The 20,598-nt window shown below is 38.2% G+C and overlaps 1 protein-coding gene and 1 non-coding gene across 3 annotated transcripts in view; one reads left to right on the plus strand and one right to left on the minus strand.

Annotated features, from left to right (window-relative positions):
* Positions 1 to 20,598, minus strand: part of SUSD4 (sushi domain containing 4) — a 244,160-nt gene that overhangs the window by 93,429 nt on the left and 130,133 nt on the right. For both annotated transcript variants that reach the window (XM_044674034.1, XM_044674035.1), the window contains exon 3: positions 1,093 to 1,266. In XM_044674034.1, coding sequence (XP_044529969.1) covers positions 1,093 to 1,266 — 174 coding nt within the window. The remainder of the gene's footprint in view (positions 1 to 1,092; positions 1,267 to 20,598) is intronic.
* LOC123248119 lies at positions 1,766 to 1,872 on the plus strand. The gene has a single exon (XR_006506219.1). It is a non-coding gene; the product is annotated as a U6 spliceosomal RNA (small nuclear RNA).

The following is a 20,598-nucleotide window of genomic DNA, read 5'->3' on the forward strand; positions in this document are numbered from 1 at the left end:
CATGTATATGTATATATATATATATGTGTGTGTGTGTGTGTGTGTGTGTATATATATATATATACATATATATTCAGATACACACATACATCCACATATACAAGCTGTCAGAAAGAAAAGAAAAGATACCTGCAGGTCTGAGATGCTTCTGCCCCTGTAATTTGACTTGATTTCTTCACTGGTCATGGCTCTTAAGATCTAACTTAGAGAGATGATGAACTCCTAACTATGGGGGGCACAGAGTAATGTGGGACCCTGCCAATTGTGACTTCCAAGCACAAAGTTAGCATTTGTCTCAACTTTAAAATGTGGGTGATTTTGGTGCAAATAATATCTTTCTCCCACTCTCTTCATGAATTATGCATTGGATTCTTAGTCCTTTGGCCCAAGTCACATTTCAAAAAATAAGATCAGAATTAATGTGAATTCAAGAGCTTGTTTTCATGAATAGGGCCCCTGTATGTTACCATTTGTAAATTTAAGGACTAGGAGAAGATAAATATTCACTATGTGGTTTGTATGTAATTTGGATTTGATTATTTTCCAGCTCTTCATGCATTATAAAAGGGGATAACATTATTAGGAAAATAATAGCCTCTGTAAAATTGGTTTTGAATATATTCTCACCCAACTGTAATAAGTATAAATGTCCTAGTACTTTTGTAGAAACTCTCACATTTTCATTAAATATACAATAGTTCATCATTACATTCACAGTCCCTTTACAAGCCTCCTAATTTTTAAATGATGTTCAATTTCTTAGAGCGAATGAGGCACCTAACAGGCTAAAGAGGAAGTTGTTTTCCTTGCAAATGTTCCACCACAGACTGAGTTTTTTTTCAAATATTTTAAGATTGAAACAATCTGGGATGCAGAATTAGAATGCAAAAAGCAGGTATTCACTCTTGGGAACTAGGGGTAAGAGGCTTTCGTCATCATATCTCAGGTACAGCCAGACTTCTCTGGATTTTGTTAAAGACTCCGTTTTTATAGTCTCTATTTTATACCAATTATCATACTGCTGTAGAAACTTGCAAATAGCAATCGGGTATACCGACTCGCAATAAAAAGGAATAGTTTCATGTACTAAACCTTGACAAATGGGCAGATTATCCCATGATCCATCGCTGCGACATGTCGATGCCATGTTGTACAAGTCGGGATATCGGATCTTGAAGCCTTCGTGACAGCTGATTATCAACTTATCCCCATGTTTGTATGTCTTATTACCAATATCAGCATCTTCAATGTAAGGAAGGCGGCAATCTGGGCCTTAAAAATAAAAAACAAAAACAGGAAATACAAAACTTTGCAAGGTAAAAGCAGTTCTGGCAATAAACAACAGACTCTGCTTACCAGGACGCACAGTTTAGAGGCACACAGAGGAATGATACAGGAGAGATGATGAAATGAATATACCAAAAGAACTGGGCTTGTTGCCTGGAACACTTCACAAAGAACAAGTGGGTTTTTAGAAGCTTTGAAAAAGAGATGAAGAAAGGTAGAAATTAAGGGTAACCTGTCTAGTGATTTTTTTTCCGTGTAAATTTACTCTGTGCTATCCACATCACAAAATATAGTTTGATTAACTAACATCCATTGCCACTTCATTACCACCCCGAATCCACACTGAGTCTGCAATGTGACGCATGAGACTGATAGGGACATATGCTCCAAGGCTTTGCAGAACAGCAGGTGGATGAGGCTTGTGCTCTAGTTTGCCATTAGCATGTCGTTCCCTTCCAGTCTCAGAGAGAAAGGTGGATTGCTCTCTTTTGCAACACAGAGACTAAAATAGGAACAATACAGAGAAGATTAGCATGGCTCAGGCACAAAGATGACACATAAATTCATGAAGCATTTCATATTTTTAGATGGGCTACAGGAAAACAGGTACATTCATTCATTATTGGTGGAGCTATGAATTGATTCAGTCATTCCAGAAAGCAACTTGGAACGGAGCCTCCTGCAAATCACTAAACCATGAAAAAACACTTTGACCCAGTCGTATTACTACTAGCCACATCTCCAAAGAGATAAAAAAGAAGCCCCAAATGAACATCTTTTCCATATGTACAAAAGTACTACTATAAATATTAAATATATAAAAATATTACCAAATGTATAAAAAACATTAATAGTCATTCTTTTTGTGTTATCAAAGAACTAAAAACCAAGGAATTTCCCATCAATTGAGAAAGTTTAACAATTTATTTGCTCCTTCCTTCCTTCTTGCTTTCTTTCTTCCTTCCTCCCTACTTCCCTCCCTTCCTCCCTTCCTTTTTTCCTTCCTCCCTTCCTTCCTTCCCTCCCTTCAATTCTCCCTTCCTTCCTTCTTTTCTTCCTTCTTTCCTTCCTCCCTTCCTCCCTCCCTTCCTTATTTCCTCCCTTCCTTCCTTCCCCCCTCCCTCCCTCCCTTCCATTCTCCCTTCCTTCTTTCCTTCCTTCCTTCTTTCTTTCCTTCCTTCCTTCCTTCTTTCTTTCCTTCCTTCCTTCCATTCTCCCTTCCTTCCTTCCTTCCTTCTTTCCTTCCTTCCTTTCTCCCTTCTCCCTCTCATAAATTGGGGAAAGACCTGGGAGATAAGCAGGAAAGATGAATGTAAGAAACAGTTTTAAAGTTCTGGCCATTTTCCATGCTTTTAACTGCCCAGAGGATGGCAACAAATCAGTGGTTTGTGAGGTTCATTTGAGTAATAACCCAACCTGAAATCAGGCTATTTAAGTGTCAGTTGTGTTTGCATGTGTGTTTATATGTGTGTGATTTATGAGTTCCTCCAGGGCAGGGACTATCTTTTACTATTCTTTATATCCCTAATACTTAATAGAGTGTCTGATATTTAGCAGGCCATTAATAAATGCTTATTGACTGATCAGAATACTTTTGTACCATGAGAAATGATTCAAGGGGATGGTTTCAGAGAAACCTAGGAATACTTGTATGAACTGATGCAGAGTGAAGTGAATGGAATCAGAAAAACAATTTATAATATAACAAAAACATTAAAAAGGAAACAACTTTAAGAGACTTGAGTATCCTGGTCAATTGGGGGCAGCTAGGTGACTCAGCAGATTAAGAGCCAGGCCAGAGATAGGAGACCACTTCCTAGCTGTGTGACCCTGGGCAAGTATTTAACTCTTATTGTCTAGCCCTTACCCTTCTTCCATCTTGGAACAAGTATTGACTATTGATTCTAAGAGGGAAGATAAAAGGGTGGTTTTTTTTTGTTTGTTTGTTTTCGTTTTTTTGTTTTTAAGAATTTTGGTCAATTCAATGGCCAATCACAGTTCCTGAAGACCTGACCCCTGTGAGGAGGGCGAAGGGATGAAGGTAGAAGGATTGGAGGAATGGGAGAAAGGAGAGAGGAAGGAAGAGGAAGGGAAAGGCAGGTGGCTTCCCCAGCCCTGGGAGGGGGAAATTGATCAGAGCCCTTCAGGTGCTCAAATAAAAGATCAGAGAGCAATTTAGGGTTTAGAATAGCTGGGTTTTATTTTAATTAGAAAAGGGAAGGTCTAGGGAAAACTAGGAGGTAGATAGAAAGGGGAAAAGGCGCTGAGAGAGAGAGCTCAGGATCAGAGAGTCTCCCAGAGCAGAGCCTCCAGGGGAGAGAGACAGAAAAGGCACCAAACTTTCTCTTTTATACTTTCTCTGACACCTCCCACAAAGGAAGTGGGAGTAGTCAGGGGAAGTTGTAGCAGAGAGCCCTGGGAGTTATAGTCTTCCAGGGCTTACAACAATTTCAAATGACACACGCCCATCAAAGAAGTGATGGATATATGATACACATCGAGACATTCTTTTGGACATGGGCTGTGTCGGAATTTGTCTTGCTTGACTATGAAAACTATCTTAATGGGTTTTTTTGTTCATTTTTCTAAGGTAGGGAAGATAGGTAGAAGCAAAAACAGATATTTTTGAACTGAAAAAATTAAATTCAAATTTTAAAAAAGGAAATACATAGGTTCTGATAACAGAATAGAAAATACTTATGAAGTATGCTGTAATCTGCAAACAATCTTCTTCATGTCAATCCTGTGAGGAGAGCTGGGCAAGAATCTTTTTAAAGATGAAGAGTTATTGTTCAATTGTTTTTCAGTCAAATCTAACTCTTTATGTCTCCTGTTTGGGATTCTCTTGGCAAAGATAATGAAGTGGTTTGCCATTTCCTTCTCCAGCTCATTTTACAAATGAGGAAACTGAAGCAAATGTGACTTTCCCAGGGTCATACAGCTAGTAAGTGTCTATGGCCAGATTCAAACTCAGGAAGATGAGTCTTCTGACTCCTGGCACAGCATTCTACTGCACCACCTAGCTGTGCCATTACAAATGAGTATACTGAGTCTCAGAGACTTTCCCACAATCATATAATTAGTCTTAGAATTTCTGTTTATTATGCCATACTGCCTGTTTGCCACCATAGATATTCCACAACATTGGAAAGAATGATTCATTTGGAGTCAAAGGACCTGGATACAAATCTTGATTTTTGCCACTTATTGCCACTATGACCTTGGACAAGTCCCTTGGACAAGCTTCAAGGTCTCAGTTTCCTTCATTTTCATCAAAATAAAAGGATTGACCTAGATGAAGTCTAAGCTCCATTTCAGCTGTAATTTATGATACTAATTAGTGGTAGTATCTTCTAATCCTGTAACTACAAGTTTTGAGGGGAAAGAAAGGGAGAAGGCTACAACTCAGAAAGAAAGGTAATACATAAATGAAGTTCATGGTAAAACAGTGTGTTCACTTCACTCCTTCCAAAACTTCACTCCTTCCAAAAATGACAAAAACAAACAAAACTATTCCCTGTAACTTAGAAGAGAGAGAAGCAGTGTTGGATCAGTCGATAGAGAGTTGGCTTCTAAGTCAAGAAGATCTGAGTTCATGTCCTATCTATGGCACATGCCAGCTATGTGATCCTGGGCAAGTCACAACTCTCTAAGATTTCAATTTGAAGATAAGGTACAGAAAAGCTGCATTGGCAGAGAAGGCTCTCAATTATACTGATGAAATCATAAATCTGGACCAAAAAAAAAGGGAAAAAATATCTCTCTTATTCCATCCCCACCACATCATTCCTCTCTTCCTTTAGAATTCTGCTTGGAAATAGATTTATTAAAGAAACTTGTCCAATCAAATGCTGTCTTACTCCAGGCACCCAACCATTCTAGCAATCCTCTTCAGCTTTTTCTATAGCTTAGCAGAATAGATAGTATATAGTACATTAGAGAGTGTGCTGGCTTGGGAATCAGAAGACATGAGTTCAAATATCCACTATTTGATACTGATGTGATCTAGGACAAGTCATAACTTTTTTTGGGGGGGGCCTCGATTTTATCAATTTTAAGTGGTCAGGTATGTATATATTTATGAGTTATAGTTACTTATATCTTTATATGCAGATGATCCCCAACTAATGAATGGTTGACATTTTTTAAAAGTTTGTTTTTGAGTCAGTTGTTAGGAATGCAGAATGAATTTTCCCATAGAAGCAATATTATCAACTTCAAGGGTGGATGTTTTAAATAGTGACACCTATGCGGTGCTGTGGGTAGAGGTCTGGACCTGGGGTCACCTGATTTCAAATGCAGCTTGAAACATTTAGCAATAATCACAATAATAGCAGTTAACATTTCTGTAGTATATACTATATGTCGGGCACTCTATTAAGTATTTTAGAGTCATTATCTCATTTGATTTTTGCAACCACCCTGGGAGGAAGATTCTGTGATTATCCCCATCTTACAGTTGAGGAAATTGAGACAAACAAAAGGTAAGTGGCCAGTCCAGGGGGTCACTCAGCTAGGAAGTATCTGAGGTCACAGCTGGACTCAGATCTTCCTGACTGTAGGTCCAGCACTCAATTTATTGGTCCACCTAGCTGCCTAGCTGTGCCACCCTGGGCTAGTCACTTAACCTCTGTCTACCTCAGTTTCCTCAGCTACAGAATAGAGATATTAATAGTATCTACCTCCAAAGGCTGTTGTCAGAATAAAATAATATTTGTAAAGCATGTTGAAAATCCTAAAACATTGTATAAATGCTTGCTACTGTAGCATTGTCAGCAAAATGCCTTAGAATAACAGCATCAGGGGCAGCTGGATAGCTCAGTGGATTGAGAGCCAGGCCTAGAGACAGGAGGTCCTAGGTTCAAACCCGGCCTCAGCCACTTCCCAACTGTGTGACCCTGGGCAAGTCACTTGACCCCCATTGCCTACCCTTACCACTCTTCCACCTATAAGTCAATACACAGAAGTTAAGTGTTTTAAAAAAAAAGAAAAGAAAAAGAAGAATAACAGCATCATTTAAGTCCAATATCTACCTTAGGAGCTAAGTAGTAAAGATATGATTAGTCTAAATTTTACAGATTAGAAAACTGAGGCTTAGCCTTCCAGGTCTTGAAATAGGTAAAGTGGGAAATAGGGGAAGGAATTCAACAGCAAAGAGGTGGGGAGGAAGTTAGGCAGCTCTGATGTGCCCCATGACAATGGTAAGAGAAGGAAGGCTTTAGGGAAGATGGCAGCAATAGCAAGAGCAAGCCCAGGGATTAGGGGATCTTCAACCATGAAGGGGATCTCTGGTGGCATCTCATGCCATATCTATTTCTTGGTAAGCTGAGAGTTTGTTAACTGGACAATATTTGGATCCTACCAATAATCCCTACGAGTAGATGGTGAATTTCAGAGAAATTCTTTCCTTAACTCCCCGTAGCACTTTGTACACATCAGGTACTTAGTAAATACTGTTATTGAAAATGATCTTTTGGAGCAGTTAAATGGGTCAGTGGACAAAGAGCCAGTTCTGGAGATGGGAGATCCTGGATTCAAATCTGATCTCAGATAATTCCTAGCCACATGACTCTGGGTAAGTCACTTAACCCCCATTGCCTTACCCTTACCACTCTTCTGCCTTGGAACCCATACTTAGTACTGATTCTAAGGCAGAAAGTGAGGGCTCCAAAAAATGATTTTTTGAATTGGTGCCATCTCCACCTCAGTCTCAGCATCAGGTCCTTTTTAATTAGGTCTCAGTGCTTTTAGTATAGAATAACATTTCTATGTTGAGGTCCTGCCACCAGCCCTTTCCATTGCCCCTGGTACTAACTCTGTGTAGACATTCCAGGCCGGAAAGCTTTATTCTAATTTCAATTTCACCTCCAATTGGTGTTTCTGCCTATGGAAAGGAGTTCCCAAATGGCCCGTGTTCAACCAAACTGCTCATCTACTAGGAGAGGCTAAATTCTCTAACATGTTATTCTGGAGTGAGCCAGATGGGTTGAGTATATAACACCCAGCCTGGATTCACCAGAGAAGTGACATCCTTCCACATTACCCTGTGATTGCCTAGGCTGAATTGCCTTTGTGGAGCTTGTTTGTAAGAAACAGAAACTGTCTTTTCTTTCAGGGCCAATATGCAAGCAAAAGATTGTTGACCACAGAAAAATATTCTAAAAAATAAAGAAAAAATTTTAAAAGGAAAAAAAATGGAAATTGGTATCAAGTGACAACATTTGTACAACCCAGGGGAATTGCTTGTCAGCTTTGAGAGGAGGGAGGGCAGAGAAGAGCAAAAGAAAATGAATCATGTAAACATGGAAAAATATTCTAAAAAATAAATAAATAAAATTAAAAACATGGTTGACAAATAGAACTGCATGCCTCAAGTCAACCTTCCCAGCATCTATCTGTAAAAGAGCAGTCATAAGTCCATCCTGGGAAGTCCATCCTAACTTAAATCCCATCTTCTACAGGAAGTCTTCCCAACCCTTCTTAATTCCTTTAGTTCCCTTCTGTTAGTTATTTCCTACTTGTGCTATTTGTAGCTCACTTTGTATAAATTTGTTTGCATGTTGTCTCTCTTATTAAAATTTAAGTCCCTGGAGATTAGAAACTGTCTTTTGCCCTTTTTGTAACCCCAGTACTTAGCATAATGCCTGGCACATAGTAAGCCCTTAATAAATGTTTATTGATTGATTGGAAAGAGTCATTCACATGAATAATTAGCAGTGAATCCCTATTTGTTCTGACCTACCTGTTAATCACTTCTGGATTAATTAGTATATTAAGGAGGAAAATTGGACAATACCACAAATGGTTGATTTGTGGCAGACTGGATTGGACAATGTGCAGAATTTTAAGTAAAATGGACACTGGCTATCTAGTATTAGTAATGTCCAGACCTTAGTAACAGATGACCAGCTAGGTGGCACAGTAAATAGAGCGAAGGGTCTGGAGTCAGGGAAACCTGAGTTCCAATCCATTCTCAGACATTTACTAGCTGTATGATCCTGGGCAAGACACCTAACCCTGTTTGTCTTAATTTCTTCAGTTCTAATTTCATCAGTTCTAAGGCAGACTTAAGTGACTTGCCCAAGGTCACATAGCTGGGAAGCATCTGAGGCCAAATTTGAACCCAAGCCTCCCCCCCGCCATGACCAGATGAGGTGCTCTGTCCACTGAGTCATTTAGCTGTCCTTCTAACAAATAATATTTCATTTTAATCTTACAACAACCCTGAGAAGTAGATTCTACAAAATTACAAGAGAGAAAACTGAAGCTCCGACAAGCCAAGAAGTGACATGTCTGTTATTGTAAAGATAAAAAAATGTCAAAAGAAGGATTAGAACCCACTTCTTCCTGACTCCAAGTTCAGCACTTTAGACATCATGCCATGCAATTATCATGGAAGTTTTTTTGGCATAATGATTCTGTAATCCCAAAGTATGATATTTAACCTGAAAAACAGAACTTCAGGCTTACCTGGGGATTTAACTCAACTAACATTTATAAAGCCTCTACTAAGAAACAGCTAGGTTGTGCTGTGAATAGCACACTGAACCTGGAGCTAGGAAGGACAGAATTCAAATCTAGCCTGAGTCATTTGCCAGCTGAGAGATCCTGGGCAAGTCACTTAACCTCTGTTGTCCTCAGTTGCTTCATCTGCAAAATGAGGATTAAAAATAGTATTTCCCTCACAAGGTAAGGATTGAATGACATAATATTTGTAAAGTGTTTTGCAAATCTTAATGTGTTATATAAATTCTAGCTATTATTGTTATCATTATAAACAAACAAGGAACATAGAAAAACTAAATAAAATTGTCCCTGTCCTGAAGAGGCTTATATTTTACTGGAAGAGATAGCACATCACATAGATAAAGAAATGTAAGGTCATTTTAGGAAGGACAAAGTACCCCCACAGTTGGGTAGCATAGTGGATAGAGAGCCAAGCATGGCATTGGAAGAACTTGGGTTCAATTCTAGCTTCAGACATTTCCTAGCTGTGTGACTCTGGGCAAATCACTTACCCCAATTGCCTAGCCCTTACTGCTCTTTTGTCTTATAATCAATATCAATTCTAAGAGAGAAGATAGGAGGTTTGTTTTTTTTGTTTTTGTTTTTTTAAATAGCAATCAACTCAGTGAATGAGAGAAGTCTCCATCCCATGGGGAGTTGGCATCAGAATAGGTCAGGCATTAAAGGTATCAAGTAGGTTTTCATGTATATGAAAAATAACTTAGAACAGAGTTTCTGTGCACTAAATATTCTTTCTCAGACACACACCAACATTCACTAGATACAACAGCAAAAGGGTGCAAGGGACTTGGCTATTAATGGATGTCACACAGTAGGTTAGCCTGAAGTAGTAAGTACTTATCACTAATCATCTTTCCAGCAATAAAATTAGTTTTGGTTGCTGTTCTATCAGAAAATAAAGTTCTGCATTTTAAAATTCTATAATTCCTAATAAAAGTAGAAACTACCGTAGCACATGCACTTACATGTTGAACATAAACTTGGAATTTTTAAAAACAACTCAACAAAAGGGTGCCAGTGACCGTCAAAATAACTTAATTGCCTTCAAACTGCCTTTAGGCACCTGTAGAATCAGGCTAATATTGAAGGCCAGCCTTATGTTTAGGGAAAATAAATATCCTCTTCCATGGTGTTTGAGTGGTGCCAAAGCTCTTCCCTGCAAATGCTCTTGTTACTTATACCCTGAATGAAAATGCCAATGTAATCTGGATGGGAGTAAGACATTACACCGTTGTTGCTCATTAACAGGCTCAAATAAGTTCACTAAATCAAGAAGCAAAAAACACATGGCTAACAAGAGCAGGTAATGAAAAAAAAGAATTATCTGAATATTTTTGTGAATTGAACTGTTTTAACATATGTTATCTATGCCTAAAAAGAATTCTGGTTCTTTTTTTTCCCCTAAAACTTTAATTTCTGTCGGTAACAATTCTAAGAAACAAGGGTTGGCAAACAGGGTTAAGTGATTTGCCCAGGGTCACATAGCTACGAAGTGCTTGTGGTCACATTTGAACCCAGGACCTCTGGTCTGTTGACCTGGCATTCTATCCACTGTGCCATCTAACTATTTTTTTTAACTCTTACCTTCTCTCTTAAAATCAGTACTATATATGGGTTCCAAGGCTGAAGAGTAACATGGTGAATTTTTTATTCTTCTTTTTATTTATTATTAATAATATCAATATAATTATTATATAAGTATATACTACTAATGAAATTTAATAATAATATTATTAATAATATAAGTATACATTAATAATATAACATAATAAAGTAAAGTATGTATTAATAGTAAATAATGTAATTAAAATATATTAATAATATTAATAATGTATTATACTAGAAATAATATTACTAATAAACTATTAATGATATTAATAATATAATTATATGTAAATTAACATAGTTAATATAATAGTAATAATTTCCCCAGCAAATATGAAACACTTTTGGGGTGGTTCTCTGGAGGTTCTTGGTCATCCATTCCTAAAAATCTCTTTTGTGCTAGTTACTCTGAAAATTCACTAAATGGTGGTGGAAGCAAGGGCATAACCCAAGAAGGAACTAACAAACCTCTTTAAGCAATCAAAGAAGGAACAGAAAGGAAAGAAACATTTATTAAGTGACTTGCCTGGGGTCATACAGAAAGGAAGTGTCTGAGACCAAATTTGAATCCAGGACCTCCCATTTCTAGCCATGTCTCCCAATTCACTGAGTAGCTAGCTGCCCCCTCTCAGGTCTCTATAAAGTACGAAATTGCCAAGTCTACATTTGAGGGAGTAGATTGGAATCAAAAGAGGTAGCAATATGAGGCTATAGAAAGATCATTAGACTGGGAGTCAGAACATGGGTTTGCATCCCTTTTCTGTCACCTTTTGTGACCTTTGAGCAGTCATTTATGTTTGAGTGTCAGCTTCCTCATGTTTAAGATGAAGGTTTTGTACTAGATGGTATCTCTAAGGTCCTTTCCAGACACAGTGACAACACAATAATCCTCTGGTATATGGCACAAAGGCAGTAAAAACCTCTGGGGAGAGGCTTTCTCCAGTTCAGAAGAAAAATCTGCTACATAGAAACAACCAGAAAGGAGAAAACTGCTCCAGAGAGAAGCATAAAAGGGAGCCCTGGTTTCAAAGAAGAAAAACCAAAGGGGAAGAGCATTGCTTCAGGCTATGTCCTCTAAAGGAGACCAGTTGTTTTGAACCCCAAAGAAACAGCAGAACAGGGGCACTCAAGATCTAGTGACTCTCTGCAGAGTAACAGAATGGGAGCCATACAGAATTGTTATTGGGGCTTTGTTTAAAAATATCTAAAGAGAGGTGATGTGAACAGGAAAGTCAAGCCACAGTCATTTCAGTGTGGTGCAACAGGAAGAATGCTTGCTTTCACATCGGAGGACCTGAGTTTAAATTCAAGATGCACTAGGTATTTCCTTCTTGACCTTGGGCAAATCACATTGCCTTTCTAGGTCTTGGTTTCTTCATCTATAAAATGAGGGGATTGGATTAGAGCTCTGAATTCCCTTTCTAACTCTGATATGCCATGATTATAAGTAAGAAATGACTATATTTCTTCTACTTAGGGGATTGAGGAAGAGGGGTACTTTTTCTGTACTTTAAGTTATAGTATTATTTTATTTATTTGTGGGCAACACAGTGAATTACCTTCTTTTTTGATTTGTTGTTAAAAACTTTTTAAAAATATAAAACATTATTGTGGTGCTTCTCTGGAGCTTCTTGGTCATCCATTCCTAAAATCTCTTTTGTGCTAGTTACTCTAAAAATTCACTAAATCATGATGGAAGCAAAGGTATAACCCAAAAAAGAACTAACAGACCCCTTTAAGCAATCAAAGAAGGAAGAGGATGGAAAGAAACACTTATTAAGTACCTACTGTGGACCACAGGCAGTGGTCTTGATAGATAGATAGATAGATAGATAGATAGATAGATAGATAGATAGATAGATAGATAGATGATAGATAGATAGATAGATAGATAGATAGATAGATAGATAGATAGATATGGATATGGATATGGATATGGATATAGATAGATAGATATAGAGATATATAGATAGATAGATAGATAGATAGATAGATAGATAGATAGATAGATAGATAGAGATATTCTCTCTCTTTTTAAAACTCATACCTTTATCTTTGAATCAATACTATGTATTGGCTCCAAAGCAGAAGAATGATAAGGGGCTAAGAAATGGAGGTAAGTGACTTGCCCAGGGTTACACAGTTAGGAAGTATCTAAAGCCAGATTTGAACCCAGACCTCCAGTCTCTAACTTGGCTCTCAATCCAGCTGTCCCTTACACATACTGTCTCATTCAATCCTCACAACAACGCTTTGAGAGTGGTGCAATTACCTGCATTTTACAGTTGGAGAAACTGAGCTACACAGAAGTTAAATGAGTTGCCCAGGTCACAGAACTAATAAGTGGTAGAGACTGGATTTGAACTCGGGTCTTTCTGACTCCAGGCCCAGAATTCTATCCACTGTATCATACAGTGTTTGAGGTAGATGGGATTTTGATATTTAATCAATAAGAGAAGAATAAGTCACTTGAGTTATATTTTGCTTCCACTTTCTGTGCTTAGGAGATTAATCTTTGGGTCAGAAAGGAGAGAAAAAAATGGCTAAGAGGGAGCTGATGTCAACAATAAGTAAGAAGATATTTATTTAAGAGCATTTTGCTGCACTTGGTGAGCCTGAAAACTTTAGCTCGGAAAGCTTGACTTCCATTCCTGCTAAAATTTCTGGCATATATTATTAAAGGGACACTCATTAAACATCTAGGATGGGGAGTGGTGATGCCAAAGAACCACCACAATAGCTTCATCAGAGCTACGGCTTGGTAGACTGACCTCATTTCCTTCTTGGACAAGGTTCGAAGGATTGATCGGGGGATGCTGCAGAAATTGTTCCCCTAGATTTTAGCAGAGTGTGCATCAGGATATCTTATGGCATTCTGATGGAAAAAATGAAGACAGGATCAAATGGCAGTGCCTTTGGTAGATTTTGAATCAACTGAATGGTTTGACCCAAAGAGCAGTCATTAACATGCTCCTTTGCAGAGGTCTCTGGTCAAATGTCCCAGGAATCTAGACTTGAGCTTGTGTGTTCTGACCTTTTTTTTTTTCAATCAATGACTTGGTTAAAGGCAAAATTTCAAGTTATCAACTGAATAAAAAAGGAAAGATGGCTAATGAAATGAATTAGAGGGCGAAAATTTTAAAAGTCCTTGGGATGAATGAAATAAAATGAAATTTAATTGAGGTACATATAAAGTTTCATGTTTGGATTCAAAACATGAATGTCACAAATATAACGGAAAATTTTCTGGCTTTAGAGTCAGAGGACCTGGATTCAAATCCCATCTTGGGTACTAACTTTCTGGGTAACTGAAAACAAGTCACATCACCTCCTCAGACTTCTGTTTCCTCACATATAAAAGGAAGGATCAAAATAAATGGCTTTTTAAATCCCATCTAGCTTCCCTACATAGCCCACAGGAATTCTGGTCTTGAAATCATGAATAAAATGCTATATTTAGAGCCAAAAAGACTTTTTAGAGACCTTTTCCTATTCTCTCTCCTTTTTACCATTTCCAAAGAGTAAAAAGTGCCTACTTAGTCATAGTCTAACTACATAAGAATGTTGGTAGAGTTCTAAAAACTCATGGCAATCAAAATGCTGACTTCTTCCTTACAGTGAGCATGAGTCCTCAGCACCCAAGTGGCCAAATCCCAAACTGATATAATAGCACTCCATTAGGAAACACACCATTCTCTGGCAAACAGTAATAGAAATAGCATGTCATGGTGTAGGCTGGGAATTAATCAGTCAAAAAGCATTTATAAAGTGCCTATAATGTACCAGGCATGGTATGGGGTGCTGGGATATGAGAATAGCACATGGAACAATCCCTATGTTCAAGGAGATTACATTCTAATAGGTGAGACAACTGAGTATAGAAACACAGATGGCATAAAGATGAAGTGAATAAACACAAATGTAGACAAAGTATAGACAAAAAAAGTATAAGTACAAATATAAAAAGCATAAATACTAGTAAAAAAGTATAAATACAAATATAAATAATAAAGTACAAATACAAATAAAATAAATATATACAAAGTAGTTAAACTAAGAGGCTGAGATAGGTTCAGGGAGGTTTAGCTAAAATTTTTAACAAGTTTAGGTTCAACTAGTCCAGATTAGTTGCAAATAACAAATCTATTCAAATCAGCACTTTTTGCAACTTTCATGATGTAAAACATAGTCATTGGTTCCCACCCAATGTATGATTTCGAATAATGTGACCACATGAAGGTATTCATTCCCTAATTCTAAATGCTTGGTACTGTTAATCTATGCCAGTGGTTCCCAAACTTTTTTGGACTACCGTCCCCTTTCCAGAAAAAATATTACTTAGCCCCCTGGAAATTAATTTTTTTTGGAAAGATAAATGAACCTGTGGCCATCACCCCCCACTTAGATCACTGCAGCACCCACCAGGGGGCGGTGGCACCCACTTTGGGAATCACCGATCTATGCTGAAGAGTATTCCTTTACTGGTGCTTTTAGTCTCCTTCAATCCCGTTTTTACATAGGGCTCTTTGCCCTTGTGAATACTTTGATACTTCAATAGATTTGTGCTCTCCTTGATATGGAGACTTCCTCCAAAGATATAGATCAAAATCCATTCTCTGTGCCTATTGCCTGTGGATTCCAGAAAACTCTCTGCAAGGTCTTCTTCCTAAATCTGATATATATGTGCATACCAACCGAACCCACAGGCTGTCTATCCATCAGTACTTCTTCACTGTTCAAAGCATGACCTGCCTTCCCTTCTTGCCTTACATCTCTTTAATAACATATTATATGAAATATTCCTTTCATGAATAAACCCTAAAAATTGTGTATTTGTGGTCTGGATTTTGTGTTGTGAACAAATAAATGAACCAACAATAAAGCATTTCTTGATTGCTTTCTATATGCCAAGAGCTGAAGGATACAAATACAAGCGAAACAGTTCCTGCTCTCAAGGAGCTTACATTTTAATGAGGGAAGGCAGAATATAAAAAGAAAGCTAGAAAGGGGGGAGGAGAAAATATACATGGCAGCATGGCTTGGAAATGGTCAGAAGTGATATCAAGACCTAGTTTGGGGGAAGATGAGCTAAGAGGTGCAGTGGAGAGAGCACTGGGCTTAGAATCAGGAAGGCTCATTTTCACGAGTTCAGATCCAGCTTCAGGTACTTTGTAGCTGTGTGATGCTGGGTAAGTCGCTTAACTATGTTTGCTTTGGTTTCCTCATCTGTCAAATGAACTGGAAAAGGAACTGGCAAACCACTCCAGTATCTTTACTAAGAAAACCCTCACTTGGGCCATGGAGAGTTGGATATGACTGAAAATAACTACACCAAAAGAACAACAAACAAAGGCTCATTTATTAGAGCACAAGGTAGTTTCAGGGGCAAAGGCCAAGGTTCTAGTAGAAGGAGAGTGAGGAAGAGGGTCAGAGTGGAAGAATCAGAATAGGGAAGATGAAATATATGCTAAACCCTGAAACCAAAACATGGCGGCATTGGTAGAATACAGAGAATTACTCGATTACTAATTGGGTAAGGACATCTCTGAACTATGCTAGCCAAATAGGATAAGGAATCAAGTATGTGAGGAGGCTCAGTGACCTTCTTTGGGGTTAAGCAATTGGTGAAGTTTGGAAAAGAGTTTAAAAAAAAGCTAAGGCTAAAGGAAAACATCTCTTAGAACCATATCCTACTAAGTACCATTCCTCTCCAGGTCCATTCCAGTTTGGTTGGCCTCTCTTGTTACCCTGAATTCAGTCCTACATGACAGCTGGATTATCATCTTTCCTCACCCTGGATACTGCCTCTCAGCCCGGTCTATGGTCATGGTGATATTCTTGGTTGCCATATCATACTTTTGACTCAAATTGAGCTTGTGGTCTACTAACATCTCCAGCTCATTTTTTAAAACCCTTACCTTCCATCTTAGAATCAATCCTGTGTATTGGTTCCAATGCAGAAGAGTAGAGTAGGCAGTTGAGGTTAAATGACTTGTCCAGAATCACACAGCTAGGAAGTATATGAGGTCATATTTGAATTCAGGACTTCTATCTCTGGACCTGACTCTCAATCCACTGAGTCACCTAGCTGCCCTTCTGGCTCTTTTTTAGAGGAACTTCTGTCTAACATCTCACCTATCTTATATTTGTGAAGTTCGCTTTTTAACATGGGAATATAACTTTTCATTTATCCTGATTATATTTCATCTTATTCAATTTGGACCAATGTCCCTGGGATCTTAGGATCAAAGATTTCGAGCTGCAAGGGATCTTAGAGGGAATTTAGTCCGACTCCTCATTTTCCATGAGGAAATGGAGGCCAGAGAAGTGAAGTCAAGGTCCCATAGGTAGTAAGTGACAAGTGGTAATGGAACCCAGGTTCTCTGACTCCAAAGCCCAGGTTCCTTCCACTACAACAGGCTTCCCTTCCGTGTTCTAACTTAATACTTGACTCCGTTTTTCAGTGTGCTCACTAGTCCCCACCCCCAGCTTTGTGCCATCTACAAATCTGGAAAGCATGACAATCTACGCCATTAGCCAAGTCATTGATAAAAATGCTAAATAGCACAAGTCAAACTTCCCTCCAAGCTGTCACCGAACAATTAATGTTCTTGCTCTGAAGCCAAGCATTCAAGAGTTTTTTTTAATTCACCTAACTATGCTACTGTCTAGAGCCACAAAGCTGCATTAGATATCTTGTCAAAAGCTTGTCGAGAATCTAGATAACCTCTTCTGACAATGTCCCCTTGCTCTAACAGTCTAGAAATCCTCTCAAAAGGGACAATAACATGGTGCAGGGGATAGAGTTTTAGCCTACAGTCAGGAAGACTTGGGTTCAAATCTGGTCTCAGACATTTACTAGCTCTGTGACTCTGGGCGAATCATTTAGTCTGTTTGCCTCAGTATCCTCATCTGTAAAATGGAAACAATAAGAATACCTATGTTTCAGGGTTATTGTGAAGATCAAATGAGATAATAATGCATCATACCTAGCACATAGTAAGAGCTAAGTGTTAGTTATCATGATGATGGCATGATCTCCTCTTTATTAAACCCTGCTGGCTCTATATCATCACAACCTCCATCTCTAGGTCTTCACTAACCATTTAATCTTCTTGTTTTTGTGGTAGCTGTTGTTCAATTATTTTTCTTTTATGTCTGACTCTCTGGGACCCCATTTGGTATTTTCTTGGCAGAAATACTGGAGTGGTTTGCTTCTCCAACTCATTTTAGGGATGAGGAAACCGAGGCAAATAGGGTTAAGTCGTCTAGTCACACAGCTAATAAGCACGTGAGGCTAAATTGGAACTGACCGTTCTAGACCCAATGCTCTATCCACCAGTGGCACCACCTAACTGCCCTCAAACCTTTTAATAATATAGTCTAGAATATTGCCATTAATTGATGTAAAGGTTTTGGTTTTAAAAGACTACTCTATTTCAAAAGTGAATAATATGGAAATAGGTTGTGAGTAATAATACATGTATGACCCAGAGGAATTGCTTGTCAACTCCCAGAGTGGGGAGGGAAGAGGGGAAAGGAGAGATCACGAATCATGTAACCATGGAAAAAATATATTTTTTAAATAAAATAAAAATTATATTTAAAAAAAATTCATTGGTCAATAGTTGTCCCCACTCCCACCCCTGGCTCTATGTTTGAAAAAAAAAAAGTTGAATATCTGCCTTTCTTTAATCCTGCAGTACCTCTCTAATTTTCTAGAATCTTTGAGATCTTTGAGAGGAAGTGTTGGGTAATAATAATAACAGTAATGGCTCATAATTATATGGTAATTATCTCTCCCCACCTCAAACTCTTCCCTCTTCTAAACTACCTTTTTTCTCTTGAAAGCTCTGCTATCCTTCCAGGCTCCCAGGCTTGGTACTTTGGCATCGTCCTCAACTTCTCATGAAAAATATTTAATCTGTTGCCAAATTTTGCCATTTATATCTTCACAGCATCTTTTGCATCTAACCTCTTCTCCCTATTCACACAGCTACTGATTCAGTTCAGGCTCTCATTACCACACATCTCACCTAGATTACTGTAACTGCTCTCCCTCCCTCACGCCTCCCTCTAATCCTGTTCATCACCCCCCAAACACTTGCTGCCCATGTGACCCCCCCACTCAATCAACTCAAGTGGCTTCCTATTACCTCTAGGATAAAATGTAAACTTCTCTGTTTCACTTTTAAAGCCCTTCACAACTGTCCCCATCCATCTTGCAAGCTTCACTGGACATTATTCTCTCTCCTACACTCTCATCTAACCAAAAATGCCATCTCCCTATTCCTCGCACGATTTTTGTTGTTGTTGTTGGGTCATTCCAGTTTTATTTGATTCTTTGTGACTCCACTGGGAGTTTTCTTGGCGAAGAGAGTTTCCATTTCCTCATTTTACAGAAGAGGAAACTGAGACAAACAAAACCAAGTGACTTGACCAGGGTCACACAATTAGTAAGTGTCTGAGATCAGATTTGAACTCAGGATGATGAATTTTGCTGATTCCATGTCCAGTGCTCTATCCACTGTACCACCTAGATGCTCACACATTTTTACCTGATAATTTACCTGGATTTGTCATCAAGCTACCTTTTTTTTTAAACCCTTACCTTCTGTAATAAAATGTATATTGATTTCAAGACAGAAGAGTGGTAAGGACTAGATAATGTAGTTAATGCCCACATCATAAAGATAGAGAGTATCTGAGGCCAGATTTGAACCAAGGATCTCCCATCTCTAGGCTTGGCTCCCAACCAACCCATTGAGCAACCTAGCTGCCCCCATCAACCCAGTTTTAATGGTTGCTTTTGGCCCCCAAATGTCTCCACGCTTCTGTCTCCATAGTCCTTAACATAACTCAATTATGTTATTAAGTAATATTATTATTTTATAGAAGGATTTACTTAATAGTATTTCAAGTTCTTAAAAATATGAACTGAGGAGTGAAAGTTCTTCATAATTTATTAGTACATTAATTCCATTTCCCATCTCTCTACTGGGCATCCATACATTCCCTCCTTATCTCTGCCTTATCAATACCTTCTCTTCTTCTACAATGCCACTTAAGTGACATTTTCTGTAGTAAGCCTTTCCCAATCCCAACTTCCCTTTCTCCCCCAAAACTTTCTAACTACATTGTGAATATATGTATAAAAATTGAATTTATACTGCATATATTTATTCATATGTTTCTTGTCTCCCTCATTAGAATGCAAGTTTGTTATAGGTAGGGATCGTTTCATTCTCTGTAGTTATAGCTCAGGCCCCGGCACAGGGCCAGTCTTATGACAAGTGTCATCCCTGTGGCTTGACTGATATCATACTTAAAAGTTTACAAAGTACTTGCTATACTGATCCTCATAAACAACCCTGAGAGATAGCTGATATCAGGATTTTAAGAAAGAGACAGAGAAATTAAACAACTTACTCAGAGTCACAGTCAGAAACTTCAAATCTGAATGCTAGCCAATGTTCATTGCAATTGCCCAGAGTATATGGAAGGACCAGACTTGGAAGAGTGGATGAAATGGTGAATTTGGAGTCAGAAAAGTGTGAATTTAAATTTCACCTTTGACATTTAGCAGCTGTGTGATCATAAGCAAGTCATTTAATATCTTGGAACCTCTGTTCCATTCATATGTTCATATTCAGGATAATAACAATTAATATTTAGCTAATTGGGTTGTTGAGGATCAAATTAAATAATCTCTGCAAAATCTCTATTAAAAAGTCACCTAATCTTATTATATTTTCAGAGCTCACTGGCACTGGTTCAGCAATCACAGGGGTTCATATGGGCCAAATAACCTCTGAAATCTTACCCAAATCAGGCATTTGGGGATTCTATTAGAAGACTTGGGTTCATATTCTTCTGTGACCCTGGGCAAGTGAATTAACTTCTGCTTTCCTTGGGTTCCTCAATTGTAAAATGTGGATAATAATAGCATCTACTTTCTAGGGTTGTTGTGAGAATAAAAGGAGATTATATTTGTATCACATTGAATAGAGTGTCTAGAAAATATGATACAAATGCTTCCTTCCTTCCTTCCTTCCTTCCTTCCTTCCTTCCTTCCTTCCTTCCTTCCTTTCTTTCTTTTTCCCTTCCTCCTTTCCTCCCTCCCTCCCTCCCTCCTTTCCTTCCTCCTTTCCTTCTTTCTTCCTTCCTTCCTTCCTTCCT

This window comes from Gracilinanus agilis, chromosome 4 (assembly GCF_016433145.1).
Source record: "Gracilinanus agilis isolate LMUSP501 chromosome 4, AgileGrace, whole genome shotgun sequence".
Lineage (NCBI taxonomy): Eukaryota > Metazoa > Chordata > Mammalia > Didelphimorphia > Didelphidae > Gracilinanus > Gracilinanus agilis.